This window comes from Antrostomus carolinensis, unplaced genomic scaffold, assembly GCF_000700745.2.
Source record: "Antrostomus carolinensis isolate BGI_N321 unplaced genomic scaffold, ASM70074v2 scaffold5698, whole genome shotgun sequence".
Taxonomy (NCBI): domain Eukaryota; kingdom Metazoa; phylum Chordata; class Aves; order Caprimulgiformes; family Caprimulgidae; genus Antrostomus; species Antrostomus carolinensis.
Window position 1 is genome coordinate 156,020 of NW_010334892.1, and position 24,284 is coordinate 180,303.

Here is a 24,284-nt window from a genome sequence, read left to right on the forward strand (position 1 = left end):
AGAGATTACGACTCCTGCTAAACATCACAATCTGGCCCAGTACATTTCTTTAATGAGTTTTGCAGGGCAAAAAGAATAAAATAAGCAACTAGGAAACACAGAGCCACTTAACATTTCTTGAGTGATGTAAAACAAGATGTCCCATTTGCTACATATTGTGAAGCTCAGTATATTTTAATTGCATGGCAACTTGGACCTAATAGAAATGGCATTTTGCATTCCTATAAAGAGTTCCAACTACCCCGTAATCTCAGAACAATTTACAAATACTAATGAGTTGAGACATGGAAGAAGATCTTATCCTCCCTTTAGGGACAGGGAAACTGAGGTAATTAAACAGGCAGATTTTCAGTGCTTTGTAGAGTGACAGTCTCAGCCTCAGAAGCTGTGACAACCTGGATAAGCCAGATAGCAATTTATAATTTCAGTAATTTCGCCAGAGAGACTCTCCAAAAACCGCTTAAAAACAAAGGGCAGGTCTCAGAGGAGGAAGCACGCCTTCTGTCCCCACCTTCTACTTTGCAGTGTTGGACAAAATGTTCTCAGAGGTTCCCAGGCCATGCAAAAAGGCCAGATACTACAAAACTGAAAAGATGAAAGAAAAAATAGCTAATACCTACAAGAATACCATCAGATATATGGAATCCCTTTTGTCTTACAGGCATTTTTTAAAATGCTTGTTCCTAGAGGGTCCAGATGTTCCAGATATGAGGGTTTATGTGGGAGCTCTGCCACCAGCCAGCACTGATGCTGGTGTCCTGCAGGGTGGCAGTCAGCTCCCATTTATGTGCTGGGACACTGACAATAGAAATAAAAATAAAAATGAAATTTGCAGAAGTCCCAATGCTGTAAGACAGAATGGCAACAAAAAATGGCAAAACTGTCTGAGCTGGAGTCCCTGGTTTTATTGCCTCTCTTCAAGCTGTGAAATAAGCAGGGGAGAAGAGTGAATAGATGGCACATCAGTTTTTCTCTTCTGTAGTAAAGCCCTGGAGGAAGACTTCCAAAAGCACAAATGAAGGTTTGGTACCCAGCTCCTGGTGGCTTCCAGTGGGACAGAGTTCTTTCATTTCCTTTCATGCCTTTAAACATCTTTATCAGCTGCACTGTTGAGAATTGGATGGGGAGCAGAGAAGCAGCAGTATTTCCACGCTGGCAAGGCAGAGCTGCAAGAACAGGCAGAGAATTGCTCTGCGCTCACTCCCCCCACGGTTCCTGCCATTGTACAGTAAGCTTGGGTCATTACCAAACCAAAGACCAGAGACGAGGCAATCTGGAGAAAGCAACATCAGTGGAAAGGACACAGAGAGCTTGTTTTATGGCACTTTCCTAAGAGCAAGCAAAACTCAAACCCTAAGAGCTCTGACACTAAAACTGTCAGTAATTTGATGGTGGTGGATTTGGGCCACCAGATGAGGAGGAAAGGCGCTGCCATTTTGGGATGGCTTGAATCTGTTTAGCAGACAAGCACACAAGCATAGCCTGCTAGAAGTGGTTTGGACAGGGCTGTGCGAGATGAAAGCCAGAGAGACACTTCTGCTGCATAGAGCAGATTTGAGTCCCTCAAAGCTAAGATGACACTGGAGATCTTGTTAGAGAAGAAGGATAAGAAGTTGCAGCCAAAATCCTGCCTGTTGGTATCTGTGTTGTGCTCTTTGTGGCCTGGAAAAAAACCCCAACTTCTCACTGGAAGCTCTCCTTTACCTCCAGCTGAGGTTGGCGTGTGCTTTGCCTGAGCCTGGCTCTGAGCTGGATTGCCCCGCTGCCCCGTGTCAGAGGACCATATTTGTCCGAGGAGTGGATGTGCTTGAGGGCTGTCTACGACTTGGAGACTGGGCCCCCCCAAACAGAGACTTTTAAAAGAGCTGTGTGGAGGCTGCACCCGGATGTGCGGGCTTGTAGTGCCCAAGGTGGGGCTCACAGGTCAGCTCTTCTGTTTTTGCAGGGAGGTTCTCTTGAGGATAACATGCTGAATGTGCAGGATGCTTCTTTGTCCCCTGTCTACGAAAATCCTAGAGCTGTTTCAGTTTGATCTTGACATTTCCAAAACCTGAAGAGAGAGAGACTGAAAACCACAACCTTGGAAGTTAAACGCATCTGGCCTTTGGAGGAGATTGGTTTTAGATTTCCACTCTGGAGATCAGTGTGAGCTTGAATTGTCATTAAAATCACGCAGCTCCATCCATGCAGATGAGCCAGCACTGTTGCCGTTAGTAGGAGGCTATGAGCCAGTTCCATCCACTGCTTTTTCTATGTACGTAAATTTAGATCAGATTGTCCTTGGCCTAGTTTTCTGAGAAAAAATACAATTTATTAATTCCAAATAATCTCTCTTACAACTTTCTCCCTTCCCCCCATAGTCTGGGTGAGGAGCTGCTATCTGCTGTTACCTTGGAGGCTTTGTGGGCACACATCACTGAAGTGTCTGTGTCAGTCCCCATGTGCGTTGAGCGCACGTGCTGAAGCGTTGTCTGAAGCTCCGTCTGGCACTGCAGGTGCTTCACACCAGGAAAACTTGGCTAAGGACTATGAGTATTCCTGGTAGTGTATTGTCCAAGACAAAATCAACTTGAAAAGTTGTGGGAGGGGTCCTTCATTGCCCTTCCTCAGCTGTGTTCTGCAGCTTTCTCTTCATCCTTTCCGTCAGTAACAAGGTAGTTTATTTTAAAATTCAGCCTGTTAATGTGGTATTGATCACAGTGTGCACTCGGGCTTTTTGAAAGATGCAGGAAACTACTTTGCAAGGATGTTTCTCTGGAATTTAAAATTCCTGCAGAGTTTCACAAACTCTACAAATTGCATTGCTGCCTTTGGCGGCTGAAGAAAGCTGCAGGGGTGCACAGACTCTTTTGGAAGGCTGAGCTGTTTGATTAGCAGCCATCAGTCTGGTGTTGACAGTTACTGAGAACAAATAACAATTCAAAACAATAACAGTTTTTAAAATTCCAAAAAGATTCAGGCTTGTGGGTATCCTGAGAAACCTAGCCTATATAATTAAAAGCTATAGTATTCTTTTAGCAGTGACTTAGCCACTTAAAATCCAGAACTCTTAGAAAGTAAAGTTTGGGCAGGGAGGGGGTTTAATGTATCTTTTCAGAAATAGCAGCATGTAGCCTCTGTCACAGATGCAGTAACTACTGAAAAAAAAATGTTCATGTCTCCATCAAACAGAAAGCAGTAGGAAAAACTGAAACACCTGCCTGATCTGTTGCAGCAAAATGTTTAGAAGCTGAAGCTTGAGATGGGCATCCTGTTTCTTTATTGCTATGGTCTTTCTGAATTTAATTCCTCTAAAACAAATGTTGGGAGAGGTTCCTCGGAGAACGTCAACAGACTTGGCTCACGCATCTGTTCTGCAAAGTCCAGGCACGGTGGTCGGCAAACATCAGCTTTCCCCCTAGGTCTGCACGTGACCTAGAAGGTGGCACTGGATGATGAGGGAGCTAGAAAATCCCCCTTTTTGTCCCTTCCTTCACGATGAGCTGAAATGAATATTTTAGATGGGCTTGAGTGAAGCTCTGTTCTGCTGTATGAAGCCAGACTACCTGCAGGAAGGGCTTAGGTTAGAGAGGAGAGGTGAACCCTGTATGGTGCATGGGCAGGCACTGGGTCATGCTCAGCTCCTAGTGGAGAGCTCCTAGGGAGAGTGCTGTGCATGTTTCTCCTGCCTGGAGACAAATCAGGAAAGATTCCTTGATGCTGGGTGAAATTTTACTTCCTTGTTTAAACTGCTTTTCAACAGAAAATTGAGGGTTTACTATAATGACAGGTTTCATTAGAATATTTGTTCTCCACATAATATTTTACCTTTCTTGAAAAAATTAACACCTGAAAATGGAATATTTTGGCTGACAACTGAAATACTTTTAACTGAAGAAAAATGTGGACTTTCCTCAGAGGAGATGGACACACCAAAGCCTGTACTAAAAACAATCCTGAAGACATTCCAGAATGCTAAAGTGCCTACTTACTGATTTCATGGAGTGGCTAATGCCCTTCTGTGTGTCAGCTAGTGCCCAGCCTGCGCTCAGTGACTGATCTTTTGGCTGGGACTTTGAGTGATTTTTTTAAGGCAAGTTTCACTGTTCTCAAGTAATTGCAGCAATCTGTAACATTGCCCATTGTCATTTGTAGTACTTCTGTGTCTAAACAGTTCAGAGCAACCAGGACACAAGTTATCCATACATGTACGTCGTGCATTCTCCATGTGAGATGTGAACGCCAGGTACCGAGTGGCATGTTAGTCATGCATTGTTAACCCCATCTCATGTTTTCATGATGCAGATTCAGCTTCTTACTAACCCAGGTTTGATTTTTTTTCTACCCTCTGTCTGCTTTCTAAAATGTTTCCCTGCCAGAGGCAGGAGCCGTTTCTTCATTTACAATAAATAAATGCCATGGATGTGACACCTGCCCTTTTCTAGGCTCTCACCCAGGGATTACACTGTGCCTGGGGATCTGAGCTTTTTACATACAATGCACAGCTGTGATATAAAGAGCCTTTTGAAAGGGAGGCTTGGCAGCTTTCCCAGAAGCTAACTGAAGGGTCCATTTGTGCTTTACCTGTGATTAATTCTTTTCCGTTTGTATTTGCAGTGGAAGGACTTGAGCCCGGCACTAACAAAACCCATTTTGTTACTTAGTTCACTGCCTCTAACTGTTTCTCCAACCTCTGGGGCTTCCCTACTTTTGCAACTGTTGACTAATATTAATTATGTGTATGCTGTTTAATCATCTAGGAGTGACCCTCTAAAGTGGCATTTAATCAGTTTTGAGGCAGCTGGCAAAAGTGAATTATGCAAGAGGGACCATAGCAGAAACACCTAAGCAAGGATGGAAAAGGTTCAGTGAGAAGGCAATAAAGTCTCATAGAGTTTGAGTGCTCAGGGCTGGGGGTCTGCAAAAAGCCCTCGCTGTTGCTTCACTCTTTATCAGCTTTTTCTGGGAAGAGGGGAGCATAAAGAGGGATAATTCAAGGGTATCCCAGCATGCATGGAAGGAAGCTCATGGATGAGTCCTCCGTGGCCTCAGGGTATCCTGAGACTCCAGCACTGCTGGAATGGCTGCTGGGGACTGCTTGTGGAATAGGTGACTAGAAATAGTGCTTCTGCCACTCTGCATTTAGCAGACAGCTGTGTCTCCCCAGCATCTTCAGGACCAGGAAGAGAAAAAATACCTTTGCCAGTGTCCCTGTTCCCTGAGCAGCGTAGTTTCTCTGCTTGCTGGGGAGGTGTGTATTATCAGGCAGACACCGAGCCCAGAAGAGCCAGTGTGCTACTTTTCTGCCTAATGTGGTGAGCTTTTGGTTTTGGGGCTTTGTGGTAGAGGAATTTGAGGGCCCGACACGCTTAGGTTAAAACAGCATTAATGAGGCTGGGCTGGTGAGGGTCACAACAATAGAAGGAAAACCCAAATTACTGCTTGGGATTTCAGAGGCAAAGAAAAGCAGCCTAACTTGTTACCACTGTAGAGGGCAACCACATGGAGGTGGTGGGATATCTACAGGCCAGTAAGGAGAACTGAGCAATCCAGAGAGATGAGGTGTGGGAATGGGGGGAGCCGATGAAGAAGAAGCAGCTGAAGCAAAGTATGGTCAGAGAAGAGCAAAACCTTAGCCTAACTGCTGAATCCAACCTGAGTTTTCCCTTGAGAGTTTGGAGCATAGCCACCAAGATGAAATATATCTTCCACAGGTACTGGAGAAAACTGGCTATGTATTTCCCAGTTGTGTCCAGTACCTTGTAGGACCACATCCCAGAATGGCTAGTCTGGGTTGAGCAGCATAAACTGGAGTGGAGCAAGCTGTCCCAGGGTATGTGCCAAAATCTGGAGGAGCCTTTCCTGAGTCCTGCCACAGACCTTCATCAGGTGGACATTCAGGGAAAAATACCCCTGCAGTTCACACCCAAGTCTTTGCTTCTTTTCATATCAATCAACTAGTCATCTCAGCTCCAGCAACTTGAAAACCTTCAGCTTTGCTTCAAAGAAATTTATGAATTCCCCTTGCAGTTCAAGTGCATTCACCAGGAGTGGGGAGTTCCTTTAGATCTCTGCTAAAGAATGCTTTTAAGTCAGAAGACCACTTGTATCTACAAAGTAAAGTTGCTTGCTCACCAAACAACTCTCTGCTGGAAGCACTGTCTCCCTCAGAAGATTCACTGTTGTTCCCTGTTCCCTCTTGCCTATCTATAAACTACCCCATGGCTCAGTAAATATTTTTATTATATGCTGTGCCAAGCTTTCTTCCCCCTCCCACAGCAGAAGATGCACATCAGCTCCCTTTGACTGTGAATGAACATCCATGTTTGAAAGGAAGCTGGCCTCACTCCAGATCTCGGCCTCGCACATCCTGGCACAGAGTTTTCCAACATCAGACTGTAGCAAGAAAACAAACTTTGATTTGCTACTCCGATGTTAATATTGCTGCTCACAACTGCTGCAGCGAGCTCTTACAGCTCTTCTTTCACAGTCAGCTGCTAGGGTGAGAGGATAAATGGGGAAGAATTATCCAGCTTGGTGCTTTAAATGGTAGGATGGATGTGGTAACCAGGGTGGCTTCTGAGCTTCCTGGCATGGCTACTGTGCAAGGGGGAAGGTTGAATAGGCTGGACATATCCTCCTCTCTGCCAGAGCAATACCAGTGCCCCAAGTCATGGACTCTTGCAGTTGTTCCCAGTTACTTCACAGGCAGCCCAGCTCAGCCTGCTCCAAGAGCAGGATTTGGCTTAAAAAAGACAATTATTTTCCCCAGCTATCCAGTTGCAGACAAAAGCATCCCTTTTCTCTCTTCTCTGCTGCCTCTTTCTGCCTGGTTTGTTGGGAAAGACAGCAGAGGCTCTGCAGGGAGCAGATTCATGACCACAGCTCTGCAAGCTTGGCTGCTTATGGGGTGGTGTGGGAAGTGAGCTCGCTCTGCTGTAATAGCTCACCGCTCCCCTCCCTGTGTCTTGAGGAGAAAACTTGCTGCTGTTTGTTAGCGATTACTCTAAATGAGCACATGCTTCAGCTTTCTGGCCAAGCAGACTTTTTGGTACTTGGGTGGCATGTGTTATAAGTATCTAATGTTATCAACAGAAGCCAAAGGTCTCCAACCTCCTCTCTGCCAAATGAGAGCAATGTCCTGTGTTGGAGCTCTGAAGCTCTGCAGTGCATTAAGCCACTGCCTGTTTGATGGCCCTGTTTCTTTGATGCACCGATCCTAAGGTCTCTTTTCTCTTTGTCCTCTCTCTGTTCTGTGTTGTAGGGTTTTTAAGCATCTCTCATGTGAACTTATCACGTCTTGAGCTAATTAGAGCTTAGTTTACACCAGTTTTTTCACAGGCTTGTGGGCAGTCAGTGGCAAAGTGGCTTTATAATGGGCTTGTGTCAGCACACCACAGGGTTTGTGCCCCATTGGTGACCCTGGCAGCTGGCAGCACCTCACCTGAGCAGTCAGGCTCTCTTGCGGTTTTCCATGTGCATGACTCGTTCATCATGCTGGCTGGTTGAGCAGGGATCCCCTTCTTGCATCTGCGTGACAGGAGTTGGCCCATTCTTCCCTGGTCTCGGTGCACCTGGATGTCCCAGTACACAGTGCTGTGGCTTGGACCAGTGAGTGAAACCTCCAGCTCCTCACAAGGCACGTGGAGGTAGATACCTAGACTTATTATCGGTGCATTCCCGTGGGCACCTCTGGAAGGAGGAGATGTGTTGTCTTTATTGAGGTATGTGTGTGTTTTTACAAAACTATTGCTGAGGTACAGCTGTGGCTGGGACTGGTGAGTTCACGGACCTATGGAAAGCACAGCACCATCAGGACTGGTGCACCCCAGCAGATTCAGGAGGGAGCTGTCTGTAGCTATTCTCTTTAGTGCAGTTGCTCTTCTTTTTTTCACTGTGGGTAAAGGTGAGTGTTGCTCCTCTAATTGAGCCTCTCCTCTCCAGAAGCTTCTCTCCACTCTGAACCACAGAATTATCCCCATCCTCCATTATATTTTCTGACTTCTTAGCATCTGCTGGATCCAACTGGGAGCTGCCCTGGTGGTAATCAGCATCCCCCCGGACGCGCTCCTCCCTGGCTGACTCAGTTCAGCACAGCCCTTCTGAGCAGAGAAGCAATTGCTCTTTCTGCCCTGTCTGTCTAGAGCTTTCCCTCCCAACCCCTCCCGGTGGCTGAGTCACTTCCTTCTTTAAATCTGTCCTTAAATCTTCCTTTTCTCTTCACCCTGTGATTCACTCCTTTTGTGAAGCGCCTTGCAGAGCTCTGGCTGGAAGATGCTGAACAGAGAGATGCTGCTGGTGTGAGACGTCCTCCGTGTCTCAGAGCCACAGCAGTGAGCCCCTCTCTGAAGGCTGGTCCCTGCGCTGTGCTAAATATTGTCTCTTAGTATCAGTATTTCTCTTATCTTAGCATTTCTTTCAATGCTACATCTGACGTAGTAATAGGAGCCAACTCCTGGCTGTGGGCAAGCGCGTGTAATTTCCTTTGACATCAGCGTGTGCCTGTGAGCGCACAGCTCTACCCTTTCCCACCCCATTTGATTAGATGCAGTAAGGGAGTCATTACAGGATCTCTACCACTCATCCTCATCCCTTGTGGGATTTAAGGAGCACCGCTGTTGGAACTGAGCTGAAATGTGCTCAGAGAAAGGAAAGCTTCAATTTCTGTTCTATATGCCTGGAGATATTTTTAGTATAACATCTACACTCCTCAGATTTTTATATTAAGATTTTTTTTTTTGGTCTCTCACGTGCTTGTTTCCTTGGCCTTGGACCCTCTCATATCTAAGTGCCTCACTTTTTCACAGTTTCCTGGTGTGGAAGGGAATCGCCAACCAACAGAGTAGTTAAGAAAATATTGTCATGAATTAACCGTGTGCTTTGCCAGGGGAGTTGGACTAGGTGATCTCCAGAGGTCCCTTCCAACCGCTACCATTCTGTGATTCTGTGACATGTGGCACCATTGAACTTGGCTAGACCTGCTCTGGTTATCAGCAAAGCCTGGGATAAAATTTGCCAAAGCTTTTAAATCCTGCTTTCAGCTGTGACTGAGGTAGTTAAGCACTAAATCTGTTTCACTATCCTTGCAGCTTAGGCGTATGAATACTCAAGTTGCTTAGGCAAGTGTCCTGCGGGTACCTTTCCTCCAGAGTCTAGGAGAAATGGGTAAGGCTGGGGACCAGACCTGGTTCTGTGAAGGTCTGGTGGCTTCCTGAGGACAGTGGTGCCCAGGCCAGTGCCAGCGGTGTAAGAGCACATTAATGAAACATTTGTGATTGAATGAGAAGATTCAGCGGCAGACTGTGGTGCTTCAGTCGCTCTGTAAGGGAGGGTCTGTTTGTGAGACTGTTGCACTTAAAAATGCATGCAGGCTGTGCAGCTAAATCTGTAGCTCTGGTTTTCTAAAACATGAGTGATGACCATATTCTAAAGAGCAACAAAAAATCATTTTCCAGGACAGTACATCTGCAAATGAAATGAAATGAAATGGCTATTGTAAAGGAGCTTTGTTTCTATGGAGGGGATGGGGGCTATGGATTTTGTTAGGAAAAGAAGACCTCTGGTCCAAGGAGAAGGCTTTTTTTTTAAACTGATTCCCACAGGAGACATAGCAATCGAGTAAATGAGAATTGCAGTTTCTAACAAATACTGATAATCTTAAACTCTGATTTTTAATAAAGCTTCAGCAATCACATTCTTCAGCTTTGAAATGGTCATTTTTTGAGAAGAACATGTCTCCTTTGCGTACTGATCTTACCTTGTGTACTGAGGATACATTGCAAATATTTGTTTTCTTTTGCTTAGAACGAAGTGATCAGCCAGCAGCTCTCTGTCATTTTCACTCATTGCTATGGACCCTACCCTATTCCAAAGCTCGTTGAAATTAAGCGCAAGCAGACCTCTCGCCTAGGTAAGCGTGACTTGAAGATGCTTGTTGGTTCTCCAAGGAGAGCTGTGGGAAGTCTGTGTCACTGGCTGGGTGCTTGGCGGGGAGGCACGAGTCAGAGAAAAACCTGACTTTGAAAGACAGAACTAGAAAAAGAAGGGCCCTAAACTTAGCCTGACCTGAAACTCCCACTAAAATCATGATGGTCATCCAGTGTGTTAGAGTGGGACCATAAATCTGCAGAGATTTGTCTGTGTTGCTAATTAGGCTGGGATCCGAGCTTTTGGCCCAGAGCCAAATGTCTGTCCGCATCGCAAACCGCTGTGGGTGATGCCGTGGTGGCACAGCCCTCCCAGCCCTGCTGACAGACTCCGGGTTGTTTTAATGTGATCGAGAGAAGACCCAAGTGATTTTCCAGGACCTTCTTCCCCTTGACACAAAGACTTCCCTGCAGAGGGAGAGGGCGTAATAGGGTGTAAATCAGCGTAGGGCCCTCCAGCATTCATTCAGCTGTGGTTTGCTTTGGGTGGCAGAGCTGGGAGGCTGTGCCAGCTCCACACAGCAGGGTTGGCTGGCTGTTGTCTCAGCAAAGGTCGTCACTTCAAAGCTTTGAATTCCCTTCATGTGAAATCCATGTGGTTGTCTGGGGGCTTCTGTCTCAGGCTGTCCAAAATAGCTTTATGGGCATGTACGAATGCTTTTTATCATTAAAAGCAATATCCTTTTACGGTATTGTCTTCTTTTGTCAAAACTGGAAAATATTCTGTACATTCATTACCTCTTCCAAACTGATGTTATTGGCTTTTTTTGTTTGTTTGTTTTTCTTCTTTTTGTGATTCTAGATCCCCATTTTCTTAACAACAAAGAGATGTCTGATGTTACATTTCTGGTGGAAGGAAGACCGTTTTATGCACATAGAGTGTTGCTATTTACTGCATCGCCAAGGTAAAATACAGAGACATTTCTGGGTTTTAGCAAAAATAGGATTTGATTTTGTGGATTTGTTTTTGTTACTGCTGTTAAAATTCTTTGAGGGCTAATGGCTCAATCTTCAAGTTTTTCTTAAGCAGAAAATCTCAACAGCTTGTTTCTGGTCAATCTGCAGGATGTTTAACAAGTCCTCCCAGTACTAGATTCCCACCCAGTAAATGATCCATGCTTCTGGCCATGCATCTGACGTCATTCCACCGAAGCAATATTTGCATGGAGCTCATTGCTGCAGACAGCTCTTCATTGTAGAGGAGACTTAATATTTTGTTTCTTAATAATCATTTATTCTGTGAGTGGCTAAATCCTTACATCAGTGTGGGCAGACTCCAGGAAAAACAAGCTACTACCACGCAATTCATGGACAACATTTGACATTTTTTAAATCAAATCAAATAACTACAAAATGTATCATACAGTATCCAAAGGCAGTATTTATGGTCTGTTCCCTGTGCTCAGAAGGCCGACCAGCTCAACCCAACCTTAAAGCTGCTCACAAACCTTATTTGTACACAGCTTTGTAATTAAAGGTGCGCTTTTAAACAAATATAGCTGTCCCTCCATAAGGGCTTATTTCAAGATATGGCAAAAACAAGCCACTGAGTTTAGGTAGTTTGAGCAATGTGGGAATTGATGCTCTAGTGTGGTCAACCCACAGCACCGAGTAAAGAGATTTGCATAAAGCAACTGCAGTATTTGATCCTGCCTTCAATTAAGAAATTGATTTTTTTGGTTTAGAGCATATTGGTAGAGGTACAAACATGTTCCAGGCTCCAGCTTTAAACCAAGTAAATTGTGTTCATAATACAGTTTGACACTAGTAAAAGCAAATAAATCGTTATCCATATTTTAATTAACAAGATGCAGTTGTGACATGGAAAAGGTTACCATCCAGAAAATGCTAGTCTTGATAGATAAGCCAAGCTTGGCACTACTGCTAGAAGTTCAGATAAATTATCAAAAAGAGGAAGTAACAAGGGTAGATGTTTCTGACAGCGCATTTTCCATTTTTGCCTTCTGATCAAACAGGAATATCTGGTTTTGAGAAACTTATTGATACATATGTATATGTCTCACATAAATCTGCAAATAGTAACTTTAAATGTTTTTTGGTTTGTTTTGTTTTTTTCCCCTGAAACCTATGTCTAAATTTCAAGTTTTGGTAACCACAAAGCAGCAACTTACTCATTTTTCTCTCTTGCCTGTTCTTACACAATTGTATTGAACCTGCCTAGAAGCACTAAAAGTCTTAGTGTAGTTCTTCTAGTATTTTGTTCCAAAACAATTTTTTAAAGCAGCATAATGGACATAGGCTAAAATTAATTTCCTTCAAAAAAGGTGTTGTGCAGTTTTTAAATGCTGCTAGTCTTCCTAAAAAAAAAAAAAAGATTATTTTTTGTTTTGTAATATGCATCATTACAGTATCTGAATTTCTTATATACATTTTTTTTCTATTTTTATGTTATATTTTCAAAAATTTCAAATTGAAATCTCTTAAAAGAGAGGTTTCTTCCTTTTTGTTTGAACTTCATGTCGGTGTCTAAATCTTGATACTTTTCAGTGGCAAATCCCATTAATTTCAGTGTACTGTTTTTTTTAAGAGCTGATGCTGTCCTTTTACTTTGCCATAATTTTTCACAGAGATAATTGGGCTGGTATTTCAATCTTGCTCCTTTTTATTTAGGTTTAAAGCATTGCTGTCTAGCAAGCCCTCATCTGATAGTACTTGTATTGAGATCAACTATGTGAAGTACCCCATCTTTCAGGTAAAGTCAGTGCTTACATTGGATTTGAATGGAACGTGTAATAGGAACATCGTACATGCCCAGTCCAAATTAGTACGTATGTATTTGAAAAACATGTAGCTCAGAGTAGTCGTTTCATGAGCACAGGCTCCATCTCCATTCACACACGGAGCTGTAGAGTGCTGTTGATTGGAAATGTTGTGCCTGACCAGATACAATAGCATGCATTTCACTTATGCAGGCTGTGCAGACAAAGCAGTGCACGTCAAGGTGAAGCGCTTGATTCTTTTTTCTTTTGTTGGCTCCTTCTGTAGTTAGTGGACAAGTTTGGAAGAGACACAGTTCATTCCCTTCCTTAGCTGTATTGTTCAATCAGGTTTTTACCATGAAAATAGAGCTTGCTTTCTGTATCCGTAGCATATATATGCCATATATGCTTCCCTTTATTTTAGAGTCAGAGCTCAGACAGTTCCTTGTATCGACTGTTACAGCTGCAGATAATTCCCAGCTGCCTACAGTAACTTTAGCCTTGCTGGAAGCTCATTGTCCGTATTACAGTGCAAAGCCTCCCCCACTCTTTCTCATCATCCATGCATGCCCACACAGAGCTGGGTGAAGGTGGGGGTGCCACTGCTAGGGAAGGAATAAGGAAATTACCATTGTATATGCTATATTTTCCTGAATCGATAATGTACTGAACATACCGGGAAATACACTGAAAATTCAGAATGAATTAATCACTTTCCTTCAAACTGTTTGGAGCTCACCAGAAAGTCCAGATAATGTGGCTGGTGAGGGTTTAGATGTTAGATTGTTTGTGAGAAGGAAACATTGAACTGTGCAGAGAGAGAGAGTAACCAAATATATATTGAAATCAGGAGGTTTGGGCCAGTTTTAACTACAAATCCTTGTTGGAGAGCTTCAGGTATTGCCTGCAATCTTTACATCACCTTTTATTCCCTGATGTCTTGGATTGCTTTTTATAAACACTCCCTTTGTTTTATTACAGCTGGTTATGCAGTATCTTTATTATGGAGGTGCAGAGTCACTCCTGATTAAAAATAATGAAATTATGGAGGTAAGGAACATTCATCTTAATTGCAGTGGGAGCAATGCTAAGTGATCTGTGTATTGTTCACAAAAGGGCATGTAGCCATTGGGCAAGACATGAGCACTTCTGTAAGAGCCAGCACTGCCTCACCCAGGGTGCCCAGCCTGTCTGCAATCCTGCGGGAGACACAGTCTCCTTCTCTGCTGTTTGACCGTTATGGTAACTTTTGCCAGTATGAAGCTGACTGTCAGAGAAGTAAGAGTAGAAAAACTATAATCATCAAGCAAAAAAAAAGTATCTGAAATAAAAATATCTAGTTAGAGGCTTTGAGAGGCTCTTTCAAAGAAATGCAAAGCTGATGTTGCCAAAATCTGGAAGCAAGTCCCAGCAGCATAGTAGACCATTCTCCCTCTCTCTCAGCCTGTTGGGTGATGGACTCTGCTCCAGCTGTGCCAGTCAGCTTCTCTCTGCCACTCTCTACTTCTGGCTTATTAGCTTAGGCTTACATGTCCTGACCAATCTCAGCAGTGTAAAAGCATCCAGTTTGGTTCCTTACTCAGGAGGATTCTTGCACATTGTAGTAGTTAAACTAGAATAGATGTACCTGGGAGAAGTCCCACTGGAGTCAGTTCAGTTCAATTTCAAGCATGTGGCTGTCAAATTTTCTGAATAAAACCTTAAGCTGCTCCCTGAGATACAGACTTCTTTGCCCCTTTCTCACTGCACATAGAACATCCAGTGCCATTGTGCCCATTTGCAAAAGCCAAACCAAGCTGACTGGAGCTGACTGAGCCTTCAGTCTAGCCACACATCCGTTACCTGTGTGAATGTTAAGTCATCTTCTTGATAGTCATTTAGGGAGCTTTCCTGTTGATAATCACCAAATTATGGCAGCCAAAAAGAATACAGGAGAGTAATATTAAAATCAGAGCTACTTAAACAGCTGGTAATCACCCATGTACAGATTATAGTCTGATGTTTTATTGTTGCCTACATTAGTTAGTCTGTCCCTGTGACTCTGCTGTCTGGGGCATCCATGCAAAGCTTGGCTTTTACCAAAGCACTGCTAACCAGAAATTGTGACCAACTCTTCTTTGGGGTAGGAGTGACCAGGGTGAATCAATTCTGATGGGTACGGGGACATCTGTACCAGCCCTGCTGGCAGCCAGAGACTGGAACCAGTCAGGACTGAAGCTATCCCCCTCCAACGCAGGCAGTGGATTTTTAACTAAGCATACTCAAACTGACTTTCTGAGCTTTACAGGGAAAGGTCACTGATTCTCTGTTTCACTCATAGTTTTGAAAGAAGCTTCTGAATTTCTAACCCTTTCTGAAATAAGGAGTCTTAGACTAGGCAGTGCAACGGCTTTATAGAGAAGCATGTGTTATCACCTAGGCTGTTAAAAAGCTTGTGCTGCAGTTCAGCTGTCTGCTTGCTCTACTTTTGTGACATCTCAAAACTTCTGTGACTCAAGCATGTATGACTGATTGATTGATCTGTTGATAACAGATCTGGCCACGGTACCTCACATTTTAAAGTAATTACAAACCAGCATGTGACTGCTTGAGCCACAGAGGCAGCTGGAATAGGATTTGGTTTTATCTTTCAAAACTGCATTTAGCAACTTGCCTTATTACAAATATGATAACAAGAAGCACCAGAAATACTCCACAGAAATCTTTGGTGCAATTCATAATTGGGGCCAGCTGGCTGCTATCACATCAGCACTGCAGATTTCCAGCGCTTGGATTTATTTATGGGATTAAAGCAGAGCCTGAGCGGACTGCATAGGAGAAGTCAGAATAATATCATGAAATTTTCAGGGTTTTGATCCCCACAGCTCCTACCTAATGTCATGAGAGCCCTTTAAGGATTCTTAGGCTAGCTTTTTGTCATGCAGTCCTAGATTATAAGGGCCATACGAATGCCTAAGAGACCTGACTGGGTTAGAGCAAGGTGTCAAGCAATGAAGAACCCCAGCCTGCTTCCTAAGCCAGAGCAGAGAGCCAGAGGCAGTGACCTACCGTGGAAAGGCAGAAAATGAAATTCCTTTCCCCTGCTGTAAAAGGGCAGAGAGGGCAATAGGGGAAATCTCATCACTATTGAAATCAGTTGGAGAACTCAAAATTTAAGCCATTTTCACCCCACAAGTTTCAGGTCATGCCCACAAAGTACAGTGCCAGTCCAGGCAGTATATCCATAGGGTGGATGCAGGGCCAAAGAGGGAGGTCAACTTGAGTCCTAATGGCAGGAGAGTTGTGGTGGTGCAGCGATACAGACACATAGAATCATGACACTAACATGAGCGTTTACAAGGCAGTGACTCGCACCAAGCTTGTTCCCACCTTTGCATTGTATCCCACTGTGTGCCCACTCCTTGGAGTAACATGGAGCCAGACAGTGTTTCAGTGCCCATGGCCCAGACATGACCCTACTGCTGCTTACGAGCTAAAGCAAGGAGCATATGGAGATCTGACTGACTCCATTTCCTTGAGCCTGCTGAGGTGACAGATTTGAGGTTTATTGCCTCTCTAGATTTTTAAGACTGCCCAGGGTGGACATCATCATCTGGTTTGAATTTCTCTACACTCTTGGTCCTGGCCCTTCTGCTGATATCCCCGCATCCAGCCCAGGTGCTCTGTTTCAGCCAGAGCTTGGGGAACGGTTGAACCAGAACCCTTTTTTCCTGGAATGTAATTGCATATCCCTCCTTGCAGAGTCAGTTTGCAAAGTGACCAAAGACTCTCCAAGCTGCCATTTCCTTTTTGTGTCTCACACACAACCCCCCCCACCCCATTCCAAAGTCAGCACGTGGATATAAGCAGCCTGTGGTGGTCTCTCCATGTACAGCTTCCCACAGTGTGATCTAGAGAGGACTGCAAAGGGCTGAAGCAACCGAGCAACCTTCTCATTCTGATTGTTTGTCAGTACTTTCATACTAAACGAAGCAGAGGCAGAGAAAAAAATATAATGAAATGGTAAAGAAGCAAGCTCTGATTCTATATCACTCAGCAGTTTTGACTATTTTTTCTCTTGCCTTTTTTTTAGCTTCTCTCTGCTGCTAAATTTTTCCAGCTTGAAGCTTTACAACGACACTGTGAGATCATTTGCGCAAAAAGCATTAATACAGAAAACTGCGTGGATATTTATAATCATGCCAAGGTAAAAATAACTGCCTATGCTTGCATGTAATATGTTTGTCATCATACTCTTAGGTCAGTTTTATAATAAGTAGCGATATAAATATCATATGCTTGATGTGTTTGTTATGTATTTGTCATTCATTTACTGGGACTGAGTGGTTCGTAGGTACCTAGTATAGCGACAGTCTGAAATCATGTAGTGTAAGAGCATTGGTGGCAACTTCTCACTCCCTTCCCTAAGTGGTTAAAACTCAATTTGAGTGTACCATCCTGCAGCAGACCTATCCCTTACCATGGCAACCCAAACTGCTGAGTTATTCAAGAGGAGTCACCTAAAGTAAATGTAAATAAGACACCTCTGTTTCACCTTCCAGACTGCATTTTCCCATTACAGTTCCCTGTTTCCTCCTGCCTGAAGCCACTGGGGTAGTGTACTCAATGCTGGTGACAGCTTGTCAATATGTAAAAAAATACCATGTTGTCAAAGTGCAACATCTCGGAGCCATACGAGGATGGTAATAAGAATTTTATGTCTCGGAGATGAGAGGTTCTCAGCTTCTTATTGGAATCAAATTATTTACTTAGCTTGTGAGGGGGCCTAAGTCATTAAGCATAAAAGCATGGCATGTTTTGACCTAGAAAACCTATTTTCACTCATTGATGGAGACAGTTGCCACGTTGATTAGTTTCAATCTTTTCCCCCTCTTGTGTGCTTAGTAGTTAGACTTTCCCTTGGAAGATGGAAATGATAGGCAAATAGTTGCAATGAAATATTTTTAAAGCATTCCTTAGATGATTTTTTCTATAACTTACATGGTCTATACGAAAGACAAAATGGTGCAGCGTGACATGGAGGTTTGATTGAACAGAGTAATCCTGCAGATTGCTCCAAACCCCTGCAGATCTGACTTCCATTCCCATCATCAGGTATTTCCTACAGAGAGTAGTAATGTTAGGTCTTGATGTACAGAATACATGCAATCAGTGTTTGAAATGGCATAAAGTTCCACCTATAAAATAAATGAGAAATTAGGTATATCTGCAGGTCCATTTATGGTAATAGGAAAAAAAATCATCAGTGCAGGAGTGTTTTGAAGAGTATCTTACAGCTCATGTGGGAACTTCTCAGTTTGTATTACTGTTACCAAAAGTAAAATGAATGATTTTGTTTTAAAATCCCATATTTTATTTGAATTGTGAAATGGAGCTGTTAATTACATCCCGACTGAAGAAAGCTCTTACATGGAGCTTTAGACCTGTCTGAGGAACATGTACATTGCCGATGCTGAGACTGAACAAACTCAGTGGCTAAATCCAGCTCTATGCTTGCCTACAAGGGCCCCAGCCTTCAAGTCTTGTGTGTCCCACAGGAGTCAGTGGAAACGGTGTACTTGAGAGGCTTTTACAGCCAGGACCATGTTTGTATTGACCTAGGTAGTGCATTGCAGACATAGCCAAGCTAGCTGTGAATGAAATCTTGACTTCTGTAGTCAGTTAAGCCACATCACCCTAGAGCTCTGCATGGGCTAATTCACCCTGCTTGCAGTAAATTACCAGGGCTAAGCTTCATACTGCTATAGCTAGAAGGTTTCCAGGACCTGAACTAGCACATTTAGAGCCACAAAGATGATTAAGGGAGTGGAGCATCTCCCTTATGAGGAAAGGCTGAGGGAGCTGGGTCTCTTTGGTTGGAGAAGAGGAGACTGAGGGGTGACCTCATTAATGTTTATAGATATGTAAAGGGCGAATGTCACGAGGATGGAGCCAGGCTCTTCTCAGTGATGCCCAATGGTAGGACAAGGGGCAATGGGTGTAAGCTGGAACACAGGAGGTTCCGCTTAAACTTGAGAAGAAACTTCTTTACTGTAAGGGTGACAGAGCACTGGAACAGGCTGCCCAGGGAGGTTGTGGAGTCTCCTTCTCTGGAGACATTCAAAACCACCTTCCTGTGTGATCTCATTTAGGTTCCTGCTCTGGCAGGGGGATTGGACTAGATGATCTTTCGAGGTCCCTTCCAGTCCCTGACATTCTGTGATTTAAAGCTAGCTCAGATACCTCTTTATTATGCTGACTGCAGAGCAGAGAAGATGCTCCATCTTTTTGCTCCTCGTCTGTGTGATGTGCAGGTGATTAATCTCGGCACAGATCATTCTGCTCAGAGTGCTTCCATCACATGGTAGCTTCATTTTTTTGTTATGTCAATACGAGATAATGGTTTGTGGCGGAAGAGACCAGATGGTCCTGATGAGCCAGGGGAGCTCACAAGCAGTTTGAGCACAGCTTGCCAGCCAACCGTCTGCCTTTCCATGTTGCTCTCTGAAGTGTGGAAGAAGCTCATGTTAGACCACAGTGAGGATGGGAATAAGGTGAGCAGGCGCTGAAGCCAGGAACCACCGTGTCAGCCAGGAGCAGGTGTTGAGAACTTGCTCCTGTTGTAGGTACCATTTCTAGTCCTTGTAACTTTGCAAGCTCAGCTGCACCTGCAGGAACTCAGGCGATGCTGAGACCTGCTTTTCCAGATGAGGATGTGTGAGCAGGTAGTCTCAGAGAAACATGGAGTACAGTCTTTGTCATCATGATTGAGAGAAAGGTATGATTGGGTGGAAGCATAACATGAAGTGAGCACAGATTTGGAAAGCTCTCTGTAGTGGGGGCCTAGGTTGTAGAATAGTGTTTAGCAGGGTGGTGAGCTGTATAAAAGGACCTGTAGTAACAAGAGATTGAGACCCTCGGTTAAAGAGGTGAAGTACTGGTAAGAAGGTGAGACAATGTGGATTTGATCACATTTGCAATTTAAAAGCTGAATTGAGAGTATTAAAATAATCTGTGGCATCCCTCTTGGCTTTCCGTTCTTAAAATTGCAGCGTCTACAAAGGCAGTCGTTTGATTAGTATCACTTTACGGGTTTGATTTTTCAAAGCCTTTGTTACTGTTCTTTACTTCCAGAAAGAAATTAAGTAACTGGGCAAATTGGATTTATAATGGGAATTTAGTAGTTACCACTAGGTACTAGTTGTGTTTTACATGAATGCCCCCAAACTCCCAACCAAATCATTTGGAGTTTCAAACACATGCCTGAAACACTCGGCACTTGCACAGATAGCAAACTGGGCCTCAGAACTAATCTGAAAAAATATGTTATTTCCTCAATGTTGTGAATATATTGGAAAAATGAATAGGGATGAATGATGTTTCAGAGAAGAATACAGATTCATACATATGCTGTCACATCCAGGTGCAAAATAATGCATTCATAATTTGATGAAAACTTTCATGGTTTGAAATCAAGTTAAATTCATTCATTTTCCTTGAGAAGACAGGTCCTACCTAGCCCTAATCTATATTTTTTCTTTTTTTTTTTATTTTTTAGCAATTTCCATTCTTGGTTCCAAGTGTGATATTAAGGTGGTGGTGGGCAACACCGCTGTGTAGTTGTTCCAGTCTGGACCCAAAGCTATGCAATGCCCCAGCAGTTCTGCCCCTTCAGGCTGCACTTTGCAACCCAAAGGCTCCTGCTTTACTCAGAGCTTGGACCTGGCGGGAGCTTACTTGGGCAGGAGGGTGGGCTCTCTACACTTGCATGGCTTGTAATTACACCTATAGTGGAATGTCACGGCAATATTCTTTGTATGACCACAGGATGTAACCAGTGGGTGATGACCAGTATGGGTCATTTAAGGTTTGCTCATACACTTTCACTCACACATTTAAGGCTTGCTCACACTTTACAATATCCCTGCCTATTACCCTGACAAAATGTCCAACATAAGGAAAATACTGACAGCCCCAAACTACGTGCTCTACAAACCTCAATTTCTCCTCCAAGGAATCCTCAAAGCATGAAACTTTGCATGACAGGTTTCTGCAGTCGTATGTCTCATCCTTGCTAAGGATGGCATTCATTAAATTTGGTCTGTAATATGTTTACCCAAACCTCTAGTTTTAGGGTGCAACTTCTAGCATGAAATCGTGGGTCTGGTGAGCTCTCTGGTAAAACTCCCACCAATTTCCAAGGGAGCAAAACTTCAGCTCCTGGAAGTTTGTTTCCTTAACAACCATGGCCTGTTAACATGGAATTGTTACCAGAATCATCAGCATAAAATACTGTTTGAATAACTCCTTCACCTCCACACATATGTATTTGTAAGCATTCCTGTGCCTGTCTTAAAGGCTCATGTATTTGTTTGTGTGCAGCTCTTGTGCACTATATTTGCTGAGTAGGTTTTATCAGAATGGTTATCTTTCTCTAATTTCACTTCTTGTAGTTTCTCGGAGTCACAGAACTATCTTCCTATTGTGAAGGCTACTTTCTAAAAAATATGATGGTCCTCATTGAAAACGAAGCTTTCAAACAGCTGTTGTATGACAAGAATGGAGAAACATCTGGTCAAAATGTACTACAGGACTTACAGAGGACGTTGGCCACAAGGATTCAATCAATTCATTTGTCTTCTTCAAAGGGCTCCATTGTGTAAAGCTGAGGAAGACGGGTAACCCTCTAACAAAGACCCTGCAAGTTAAGTCTGCTGTTGCAGTTGCTGAAACCCATTGCAGTTGCTTAAACAACTACAAAAAAAAATAAATTCTATTTCACGTCCAAATAGTTCTGTGTTGGCCAAAGGTGCTGCGCTGGGGCTGTGGTCCCATTTGGATGAGGGAATACAGAAAACAAAGCTCCTCTGTGTTTTTGAGCAAACGGGGTACAAGAGTATCCAGTGAATCGCTGTTGTACTCAGATTCTGAACACACGTGTGTGGTCGTGGAGCTTGGTGCCAACAAAAGCCAGAACTCTCATCAGTGAACAGCAGAAGCCCCTGCCTGAGCGGTGGTGCCGGGGGACACCCGAATTGACCTATTAATCATTTAAAGCGGATTTGTTCCGGTGTTACACGTTTAAGAACTGTATCTATCCTGGAGTCCATTATCTCGTGCATTTAAGAAATGTAAAACTGTTGTTGCTGTCGAGCAAAGATCAACTGTATTAGAGAATGGGTAAGACTGTTACAGCTGAGGAAATATACTGACAGATTTTTAGGGGTGGGAACTTTTTAAATTGTTCATAAAAAATAATGGGGTGGCCTTGTAGTTTAAAAACTATTTCTTAAGCTTAAAATTTCATTTTTGACAGAGCTGTGTTTGAGAATCTATGTAACATGTTTTGGGTTTTTTTTAATGGTAAAATGTACATTGTGTAAACATACATATGCTCAAGTTTTGCTTGTATTCTTTCCTAGGGTGGTATAATCTTGCCTAAGAGGCTATGGTTACACCAAAGAGGTACATTACCCAGACTATCTCTAATACAGTAGTTGGGGGGGCAGGAGAACTGCATGCTACTCGTGATTTGGGGTTAAAAACAATGACAAACTCAACACGCATTTGCATGGTAACTGTACCTGTGAAATGTTGCGTTCGTGCTTTGTTTTGCCAAGACAAATGCAATGTTACTTCTTGTCAAACTTCATTTGTGAAATTAGCATATTTTTTTATTTGGTGCGATGGGTTGTGATATGATACCCCTGGAGACCCTTCTCGAGATGCTGATTTCTGTTTTGTTGCAGTGAAGGGATAATAACAGATCTTTATTTCAGTAACGTGTCAATACTTTGCTAATGGCCAGAGTTTGTGTCAGAGTTAGACTTTTTAAATTATAATTAAATATGTACTATAGAATGATTTCTCATTGTATCCTGAGAATGTATAGGTTATCTACAATGCAGGGTTTGGGTGGGGTGTGATTTAATGTCAAAGCTTCCTTTATTTTGCAGCATATTGTTAGCAAGACAAATCTGCTACGTGCCACAACATTCCTGATGCCCTGTCTCTGAAAACCACAGCAAGAAGCAGGCAAAGATGTTGCCTACTCCATGGCAAAGTGGCACTAATATGTTTATTTTCTAGCATGCCGTTGAGAAACTGAGCCCAGTTCATAAACTTTAGACGTTTTATTTTGACAGTGCATGTTCTTGTCCTTTTGTTGAAGTATCTACATCAGGTGCTCTTCCATGTTGACAGCTTATCGCATGCTCAGAGAACACAGTTTTTGGCTTAAGTTATCAACACGGTAGGAAGCTGGTTTATGACTGAGGTGTAAATCCTCCTGTGTACTTGGTCTTTTAAAGCCTCTACAGTTTCTGCAACAAATTATAAAAATGCCTAAATTGCCACTAATGTCACAGAGACACAGCATGTCAGTCAATTAGACTATTTTTTTCTGCATAGTAGATGTTCACACAAGATGTCTGGAACATTTAAGTAATAGGTGAATGTTGTGATCTTAGAGAAGCAAGACCGTGGTTGATGCAACAGCAATGCACTGAGGTGCTTGTTGTCGTTTGGTGTGCCTCCTCATCCCTGGAAACCCATCCTTCCATGCTAATGGTAACTAGATAGGAGCAGACCTCACCCTGCAGCTTCATGGTTTAAAAGAGCAAAGTTTTTCAAACAATAATCATGATATTAAAATTCTTCCCTTGGGTACATGCATAGTGCCCAACAGTCATCAGGAGTTGCATACACATATATCCACTGGCAAAATAGGTTTTTCTGGGAAACATGCCCACAGGTATACCTGTGGATAGGCACTCGGCATCTGCTGCTATAATGATAGCCATAGGTGTTGTGCCCCTGTTCCTACTCAAATACTAACTGTGCTTTGGTAAGGGGATGTAGAGTCCTGTGTGCACAGGCTGCCCCTGGAAGGTGATGTCTTCTGAGCATTTGTAGGAACCTGCTTGGGACTCATTAGGAAGGAAACACTGATAACTGTGCTAGTTGTTCTTCTGATAAGTTGAGTATCTGTAGCAATGTTTACTGGTTTTCTTTCAGAAATAAAGGCTTAATATGTCCTTTGGTGGCTGTACGTGAACGGAACGGTTGCCGTGTTTGGGCACTCAGAGGCTCCAGTGACAGAGCGCAGCTGCCTCCAAACACACTGCCCAACCCTGCCAGCAGAGCTGTGTCTGCCCACACATTTGTGTGCCCCGTGACTCCTTCAGGGGCTTGTGAATCTGGGTGGCTGAGCACGACAGAAAGCCTGGCACCCACTGCTGCCGTGAGATCTGCTTTGCTGGTGTCTAGCAAATGGTAGGAGAGAACAAGCCTCATGAAGCTGCCATTCAGAGCTGTTACAGGAAGGGATTGCGGGCATTAATTTATAAGGGAATAACTTTTGCCCTTCAGAACACTGCTAATCCCCAAATCACAGATGTGTAGCTGAAAGGAACCTTAAAAAAACCAGAATCATTACTTCCTTTTTTTTTTTTTTTGGCCTGTGACCCCCATCACTTTTGCCAGCAGAAGAGCCAGCCCCTGTGTAACCATGGCATTCATTTCTCCTGGAAGTAGTCAGCAGACCTTTGTGAATCCATAGACCAGAGTTTGAAAACGGCGATTTTAGTCCACAGCTCCTGCTGTGAGGTTGGATGGATGAGGTCTAGCTGAACCATGCCAGACAATGTGCAGCTTGCAGGCTCTTGAAATGTCCGGTGAC

At 43.4% G+C, this 24,284-nt stretch overlaps 1 protein-coding gene across 1 annotated transcript in view; it reads left to right on the forward strand.

Annotated features, from left to right (window-relative positions):
* Window positions 1-22,464, forward strand: part of ABTB3 (ankyrin repeat and BTB domain containing 3) — a 77,409-nt gene extending 54,945 nt beyond the window's left edge. The window contains exons 11-16 of the mRNA XM_010174328.2: window positions 9,784-9,889; window positions 10,708-10,810; window positions 12,537-12,618; window positions 13,607-13,675; window positions 16,698-16,811; window positions 21,058-22,464. Coding sequence (XP_010172630.2) covers window positions 9,784-9,889; window positions 10,708-10,810; window positions 12,537-12,618; window positions 13,607-13,675; window positions 16,698-16,811; window positions 21,058-21,267 — 684 coding nt within the window. The 3' untranslated portion in view covers window positions 21,268-22,464. The remainder of the gene's footprint in view (window positions 1-9,783; window positions 9,890-10,707; window positions 10,811-12,536; window positions 12,619-13,606; window positions 13,676-16,697; window positions 16,812-21,057) is intronic.
* Window positions 22,465-24,284: the final 1,820 nt, after the last annotated feature.